General features: G+C 41.4%; 1 protein-coding gene across 1 annotated transcript; it reads right to left on the bottom strand.

Moving 5' to 3' along the window:
- Positions 1–1,377: 1,377 nt before the first annotated feature.
- On the bottom strand, positions 1,378–2,202 carry LOC149182752 (uncharacterized). The gene has a single exon (XM_089414660.1). The coding sequence runs from the start codon at positions 2,200–2,202 to the stop codon at positions 1,378–1,380; it is 825 nt and encodes a 274-aa protein (XP_089270786.1).
- Between the last annotated feature and the right edge of the window lie 6,622 nt (positions 2,203–8,824).

Genomic DNA, 8,824 nt, shown 5'->3' with positions numbered 1-8,824 from the left:
TTTCTGAGGTCACTGTCACAACCCAGTGGGATAGGGTCGTTCTGAATAGACACTTTTCCCGATAACAGGCCCTGTGTCGAGAAAGCCATCTATCAATGAGCTCAAGCCTTTGTGCCATTCGCCAGCTGTTGCTAACCTTGTGCGAGGGAGTGCCTTGCATGATTTTGGTAACCATATTTATAATGATCTGCGAATCCCCTTCTATAATGAGCGGAAAAAGTCCTCTGTCATGTGCTAAGGTGAGACCTTGCCATAAACCTTCCAATTCCACTGAGTTGTTGGTATCCCAGCCTTTTGAGCCAAGAAAAAGCAGTAGAGGAGTTCCTTGATGATCTATGAAGACCCCTCCGAATCCTGAGCTTCCTCGATTGCCTTTTGAGGCTCCATCGAAGTTAAGCTGAATCATGTTGTTGGGGGGGGGATCCATTTTGTAGTCACTCGATCAAGCGGAGGTGGGTTTCCTTTGGAGGTAAGCTCTTGATTCAAATGAATATTCCAATTTTCCCAGATGGATTGTTCTTGCAGCAGTGAAGGAAAATATTCCTAGGACCAAGAAATGATGGAGAGGGATTCTTTAATATTTTGGCATAGAATGGTCCAAAGATTCTCCGTAGACATGGATTGGTCCTTGAATATCCTGCGATTCCCTTCCTTCCAGATGTTCCACATCAGGACTCCAGGAATAAGCTTCCATAGAGTGTTTAGGAGTTTGCTTTGATACAGTGACTGGTTCCAATTGCGAACTGTAGCTTTGATGTCCCCATGAATTTTGCCTTCTTTTTGGCAGCGAAAGCTGACTTTTTCCCACAGCTTGCGCCCAATGTGATAGGTTTGCATAAGATGTATGGTAGATTCCTCTTCTTGCTTACAGTTGGGGCACATGGAAGGGCCATACAAATCTCTTTTCTTGAGGTTATCCCAAGTGAGTATTTTATTTTGACATAGGAGCCAAAGAAAGGTAGATACCTTCGGCCAATTAGAGGGATCCCAGACTTTGCTCCATAGAACATCTTTGACTATGCGTTCCTTGATGATTATATTTTAAGCTTCCTTTGTGGTAAAAGTGCCTTTTTCTTCATATCCCCACCTAAGAATATCCATTCCCTCTGGAAAAAGTATTTTCCTTTTTCGATAATTCTGAAGAGAGAGAGTTCTGAGCTTGTTCAGTACCGTGCCTTAGAATCTGATCCGCTTCAACCCAACGTCTATAACCCCATGTGGAATATGGATTCCAAAATTGTCTGACTTTGTCTAACTCATGCAAATCCTGCTCGGTAAGTGAAGGTGAGAGAGTGTGTCCTTGAGCTTTGGGAGCTTCTGCCAGGAGTCCTCCTAGAATCTAGCTGTGTTGCCATTCTTGATTTCCCAGAAACTATACTATTGAATTAGGTTCTTGTGTTGTTTGTCCGAATTCCATATCACTGATCCCATTCCTACTTCTGACATTCGTATTCGTTCTTCAATTGGGTAGTTGCTTGCATATTTGGCTGTCCATAGTAAAGCCCAGGGAGTGTTAGGAGTAGAGAGCCATCTCCACCAAATTTTGGCTCCCATGACTTCGTTACTATGTGACGGATCCCTTAGACCAATGCCCCCAGCCTTCTTCGGAAGACAGACTTTATCCCATTTGACAAGAGCCCATTTACGAGTGGGGCCAGAGCTGCCCCATAAGAAGTTGCGTTGGAGTTTCTTGATTTCCTTGAGAACCCATTTGGGAGCTGCCAAGATAGAAAAAAGGTAAAGCAACATGGAATGAAGAACAACTTTAATAAGTACTAATCTGCTGGCCATATTAAGAGCCCTGTGTGTCCAAAGAAAGAGACGAGCCTCTAGCTTTTCTAAGAGGATTTTCCAGGAGGAGTGCTTAAGAGCCGAGGCAGTTAGAGGTGCTCCCAGATATTTGGAAGGAAGAACGGAAATGGTGAAGCCAAGAATACGTGCTATGGCATTTTGGGTGATTACAGGAGTATTGAAGAAGAAAATTTGAGACTTGACTTTATTAACAATGGCTCCAGAGGCTTCAAAAAAGTCCGAAAGGAGAGCTTTGAGTTGACGGGCTTCCTGAACAGATGGATGGCCGAAAAGCATGTTGTCATCAACAAATTGTTGGTGAGAGTATGTGGGGGAGTTGAGAAAGGATAAGCCTTTGAGCAGCTGAGAATGCAGGGCTGATTTGATGCTACGACCCAGTCCCTCTGCCATAATGACAAAAAGGAAGGGAGAGAGGGGATCTCCCTACCTGATACCCCTGGAGGGATGAAAGGTGGGCAAAGGTATGCCATTGATGAGCACCAAAAAGAAAGAAGAAGATAACAAACTCATAATCCACCTAACCCAAGGAGGAGCAAAGCCAAAAGCAGTTAAAATTTTCTAAATGTAAATCCAACTTAAGCTATCAAAAGCCTTGGATAAGTCAATTTTGAGTAGCATACCTGGTTTCTTGGATTGCTTCAGTGAATGGATTATTTCATGAGTTAAAATAATTCCATCCGTTATCTGCCGGCCTTCTACATAGCTAGATTGCTCAGGCGAGATGATGAGAGGAAGCAGTAATTTCAGTCTGGAGGCAATAATTTTGGATACAATTTTATAAATAATATTGCATAGAGCGATAGGTGTATACTTATCAGGTGTGCTGGGCTCCGCTTCCTTGGGAATCAGCGCAATGAAAGTGGCATTCAACCCAGGGTACATCCATCTTAGTGTACGCGATTCCTCCACTACTTGCCAAACCTCCAGTTTGATCAAGTCCCAAAAGTTGTGAAAAAAGTTGGAGGTAAATCCATATGGACCTAACACTTTGCCAGCTTTCAATTGATGCACTGCAATTTCAACTTCCTGAAGGTCTATGGGTTGGAGAAGGAGTTGATTATGCTCCTCTGTGATTAGTTTGGGAATGTTCCTCAGGATTTTTTCAATAGCAGGCGTTCTATCGATATTTGGCTCTTGATGAGCTTGCTTGAAATAATTGAGGAATTCACTTTCAATACCTTCATGCATTTCAATCCTTTCTCCCTACTCATTTTGAATGTGGGATATGTTTTTGTTCATTCTGCGCTGAACGGTGGTTCTGTGAAAAAACTTTGTATTTTTTTCTCCGTCCTTCAACCACTTTATTCTTGATTTCTGTCGCCATAGAGTTTCCTCCTGTTTTGCTCTTGCTAAGATTTGTGCTTCAAGAATTTGTTCCTGTTTTGTCAGGTCCTCAGATCGTCCTTCGATTATGATCTTCTGCTGCAAATTCTTCATGTCTTGATTGAGGGCATTCTGAGCTTGAAAGATGTTACCAAAAGAAGTGTGGTTCCAGTGTTTGATTTTGCCTTTGAGGTGCTTGAGCTTCTGCTGGAACTGAGACATCCTGGAGCCATTAGAAGGGGTAAAATTGCTCCATGTTGAATTGACTAACTTATTGAAGTCTGGATGAGACATCCAGAAGGCTTCAAAATGAAACGGTCGCCGAATGTTGTGACCGGGGCGGTTCCACTGAAGGGCTATAGGCCAGTGATCGGAACCCGATATCGGCAGGATAGAAACTACAAATTCTCCACCCAAGTGAATTGCATTATCTGATAATAGGAATCTGTCAAGGCACGAAGCAATCTGATGCAATCCTTCTCTTTTTTTATTCCATGTAAACAAACCATTGTTAGAGGGGATATCAATGAGCCAGTTATTCTGTATGAAGTCTTTTAGGTGATTCCCATCTCTGTTACCTCTTTTTCTCCATCCTTTTTTTTCTTCCTGTTGGGTGTGGAGCCTGATTATCTTCTATATTCAAAGGTATCACCACATAGGACCCCAGTTCGAAATGGGGGCGGCAACGCCGCCCGTAAAATATTCATTGCAGGGGGGGTCCAGGGGGGGCGGCTGTGACCTTTGGGAGCCCCCCCCTGGCGGGGGGTTTCGGGGGCAGTGCCCCCGAAGCTAAAAACAACTGTAAAATTGCCTTGTAAAAGTATAGTAATTTCTAGTCAATCTGGGCCGTTCATTAGGCGGATGATCTGACGGTAGAACTTATGTTTAGTTTAGGGTTTTTTTCCCTAGAAGGCAACCCCTCTCTTTGTATGAGGGTATTATATTTGAGGTTGTGAGATAGATGTGTATTTGTGTGAGCGAGAAACAGAGAGGTGAGACTGTGAGAGAAAACAGAGGATATTACAGCAGATTTGATGTAGGTTATGTCTCTTCATTTTGTTGGATAATAGAAAGGAAGGATTGGCTGTTCGGGGTGGACGTAGCCCAAACTGGGTGAACCACGTATATCTGTGTCTCTCTTGTTTTGTGTGTTTTCTGTGTATATATTTCTGCAATATTTTATGTGTTCCATTGCTCCGTAATATATAATTTTCTAACAACTGGTATTAGAGCCGAAGGTCTATTTGGCTGATAAACTCGTAGGAAAGAAGGGTTCCTGGTTTGAGTCGGAGCAATGGCGGAAGGTGGTAAGTTTAGGGTCGAGAAATTTAACGGCCAAAACTTCTCGCTATGGAAGATGCAGATGGAAGATTATCTGTATCAGAAAGATCTATACCTACCATTGGGCGGAAAAACAAAGATGTTGATGGGTATGAAAGACGAAGAATGGAACCTTCTTGATAGAAAGGCACTCGGAACAATACGGTTGTGCCTTGCTGTGTCAGTTGCCTTCAACATTTCGAAGGAAACCACGACAGAGGGTTTGATGTAGACGTTGTCGAAACTATATGAAAAACCCTCGGCCTCAAACAAGGTATTTCTTATGAAACGGTTATTTAATATGAATATGTCGGAAGGTGGATCTGTTGCAAACCATTTAAATGATTTTAATACAGTTACAAGTCAGTTAAGTTCTGTAGGGGTAAACTTTGATGATGAAGTTAGAGCTCTATTATTCTTGTGCTCATTACCAGAAAGTTGGAATGGTTTGGTAATGGCCATTAGTAACTCCGTTTCTGGATCTAGTACTTTAAAGTTTGATGATGTTGTCGGTGCTATCCTTAGCGAGGAAATGCGATGGAAAAGCTCTGGTGAGACATCGGGAAATGCTTTGAGTGCAGAGTCTAGAGGAAGAAAAATGGAAAGAGGAAAGAGCTCAGGATATCACAGTAAATCAAGGAAAGGCAGATCCAAGTCCAGATCGGGGATAGTGTGCTGGAAAATGTGGAAAGATGCACAACAAGAAAACAATCATGAAGCAAATGTGACAGGTGAGGTGTTACAAGATGCTTTGATTCTTTCTTTCGAAAATATTACTGATTCTTGGGTGGTAGATTTAGGGGCTTCATTCCATGCCACACCTGATAAGAAATACTTTCATGACTATGTTCAAGGAGATTTTGAACAAGTTCGTCTGGGTGATGATAAACCCTGTAAAATCGTTGGAATGGGTAAGGTTCTTGTAAAACAGCAGAATAGAAACCAATGGCTATTAAAGGAGGTAAGGCATGTTCCAGATCTAAATAAAATTCTGATTTCAATAGGGCAGTTAGGCGGTGAAGGTTGTGTGACAACTTTCACAGATAAAGCTTGGAAGGTCACCAAAGGAGCCCTGGTAATAGCAAAAGGCAAAAAGGTTGGTACATTGTATTTATGCAATGGTATTTCTAACTCTGTTAATGCTTTAACTTCCAAAGGAGCAGATGCAGCATTATGGCATCATAGGCTCGGACACATGAGTGAAAAGGGGATGAAGATTCTTCACTCAAGGAATTTGTTGCCGGGTTTGAAGAATGTTGATTTGGACTTCTGTGAGAATTGCATTTATGGAAAACAGAAGAGAGTCAAATTTCTCAGAGTTGGGAAAGAAAAGAAGAATGAAAAATTAGAGCTTGTGCATACAGATGTATGGGGACCTGCTCAGGTATCATCTCTCAGTGGCTCTCGTTATTATGTTACTTTTATTGATGATGCAACGAGAAAAACTTGGATTTATTGTATTAAGAATAAATATGATGTATTTGATACTTTCAAGAAATGGAAAGCTTTGGTTGAGATTGAGACAGGAAAGAAATTGAAGTGTCTTAGATTAGACAATGGAGGGGAATACTGCAGCAAAGAGTTTGATAGGTACTGTTCAGAGCATGGAATTCGCAGAGAGAAGACAGTTCCAAGAACACCACAAGAAAATGGTGTGTCAGAAAGGATGAACAGAACAATCATGGAGCGTGCAAGGTGCATGAGATTGCATGCAGGATTGCCTTTACAGTTTTGGGCAGATGCTGTAGATACTGTGGTTTATCTAATAAACAGAGGGCCTTCAAGTTCCTTGGATGGTGGTGTTCCAGAGGAAGCATGGACAGGTAAAAAGGTAAACTACTCTATTTTAAAGCCTTTTGGTTGTGAGGCCTTTGTCCATATTGATAAAGAAAATAGAACAAAGCTTGAGGCAAAGTCAAAGAAATGTACCTTTATTGGATATGGTGTTAATGATTTTGGTTATCGCTTATATGATTATGAAAATCACAAAATCATTAGGAGCAGAGATGTAATATTCAATGAAAAGGTCTTGTATAAGAATCAGTTGCAGGAAAAGAAACAGGAAAAGGAAAACAAGGAATATGCAGTTCTTGATGAAATCACTGAAAAAGTAAAGGTGCCTGAAAATAATAATAATCAACAACCACAACAATAGCAACCACCACAACAACAACAAGCACCCCAAACACCTGAAAGTGGTGTTAGAAGATCTACCAGGATAAGTAGACCCCCTAAACGATACTCTCCTTCATTATATTATTTATTGTTGACTAATTCCGGTGAACCCAAATGTTATGAAGAAGCAATGCAGGTTGAAAGCAAGAAGAAGTGGGAGGTAGCCATGGAAGAAGAGATGGACTCCTTAATGCATAACCAGACTTGGGATTTAGTCAGGTTGTCTGTAGGAAAAACTACATTGAAGAATAAATGGGTTTACAGGCTGAAGGAAGAAGATGGAGGAAAACAGAGGTATAAAGCTAGACTTGTGGTGAAGGGGTTTGCACAGAAGAAAGGTATTGATTTTGATGAAATATTTTCTCCTGTTGTTAAAATGACTTCAATCAGAACTATTTTAAGTCTTGTAGCAGCTGAAGATTTGCATCTTGAGCAGTTAGATGTAAAGGCAACCTTTCTCCATGGGGATTTGGAGGAAGAGATATATATGCAGCAACCACAAGGATATGAGGTGAAAGGGAAGGAGAAACTAGTGTGCAGGTTGAAGAAGAGATTGTATGGCTTAAAACAGGCTCCAAGGCAGTGGTATCTAAAATTTGACAAGTTTATGTCTGAACAAGGTTATACTAGATGTCACTCTGATCATTGTGTTTATTTGAAAAAGCAAAATGATGGCAGCTATATTATATTGTTATTGTATGTAGATGACATGCTTGTTGCAGGATCTAACATGCAGGAAATAAATGTGCTCAAAAGAAAATTGGCAAATTCATTTGCAATGAAGGATTTGGGAGCTGCAAAACAAATCCTTGGTATGAGAATAACTAGAGACAGGAAAAATCGTAAATTAACATTGTCTCAGAATGAGTACATACAAAAGGTGTTGAAAAGATTTAACATGCACAATGAAAAACCAGTTAATACACCTTTTGCTAGCCATTTCAAACTTAGCAAGGAAATGTGCCCAAAGACCCAAGAAGACATGGATTATATGTCTAAAGTTCCATATGCATCAGCAGTTGGAAGCTTAATGTATGCAATGGTCTGCACAAGGCCCGATATTGCACATGCAGTGGGAGTTGTAAGCAGGTACATGAACAATCCAGGAAAGGAACATTGGATGGCAGTGAAATGGATTCTCAGATATTTGAAAGGTACCACAAATCAAGCATTATGCTTTGGTGGTTCAAACATATCCCTACAAGGATATGTTGATGCAGATATGGCGGGTGACAGAGATAACAGGAGGAGCACTACAGGATATGTATTTACTATTGGAGGAACAACTGTCAGTTGGGTTTCAAAAATCCAAAGTGTTGTTGCACTTTCAACAACAGAAGCAGAGTATGTTGCTGCTACAGAGGCTAGTAAAGAAATGATTTGGTTACGAAGGTTTATGGGTGAATTGGGTAAGGAGCATGATATGGGCACGTTATACAGTGATAGCCAAAATGCCATTCATCTTGCAAAGAACTCAGCGTTTCATTCCAGGACTAAACACATATAGCTCAAGTACCATTTCATATGATCAGTGTTGGAAGATGGAGAGTTGAAGCTGGAAAAGATACACACTAGCCAGAATCCTGCAGATATGCTAACAAAAGTTGTAACCAGGGAGAAACTGAGAATATGCTCAGTTTTAGTTGGTCTTCAAGGATGACGATGAAGATGAGGAACAACCAGGTCCAAAGAGGAGTCATTGTCTAGCAAATGGAGCAGCAGTGGAGTTGCTACAATCAGTCTCCAAGTGGGAGATTGTTGGGTGTGGAGCCTGATTATCTTCTATATTCAAAGGTATCGCCACATAGGACCCCAGTTCGAAATGGGGGCGGCAACGCCGCCCGTAAAATATTCACTGTAGGGGGGATCCGGGGGGGCAGCTGCGACCTTTGGGAGCCCCCCCTTGGCGGGGGGTTTCGGGGGCAGCGCCCCCGAAGCTAAAAACAACTGTAATTTTGCCTTGTAAAAGTATAGTAATTTCTAGTCAATCTGGGCCGTTCATTAGGCGGATGATCTGATGGTAGAACTTATGTTTAGTTTAGGGTTTTTTGCCCTAGAAGGCAACCTCTCTCTTTGTATGAGGGTATTGTATTTGAGGTTGTGAGATAGATGTGTATTTGTGTGAGCGAGAAACAGAGAGGTGAGACTGTGAGAGAAAACAGAGGATATTACAGCGGATTTGCTGTAGGTTATG

This window comes from Pinus tabuliformis, chromosome 3_2 (genome assembly GCF_031772625.1).
Source record: "Pinus tabuliformis cultivar Carrire ecotype Pingquan chromosome 3_2, CPIR1, whole genome shotgun sequence".
NCBI classification, from domain to species: domain Eukaryota; kingdom Viridiplantae; phylum Streptophyta; class Pinopsida; order Pinales; family Pinaceae; genus Pinus; species Pinus tabuliformis.
This window is presented reverse-complemented; position numbering and strand designations above follow the sequence as displayed.

Coding starts and splice junctions, on each gene's coding strand:
- LOC149182752 (XM_089414660.1), bottom strand. CDS start 2,202: ATGGCAGAGGGACTGGGTCGTAGCATCAAATCAGCCCTGCATTCTCAG.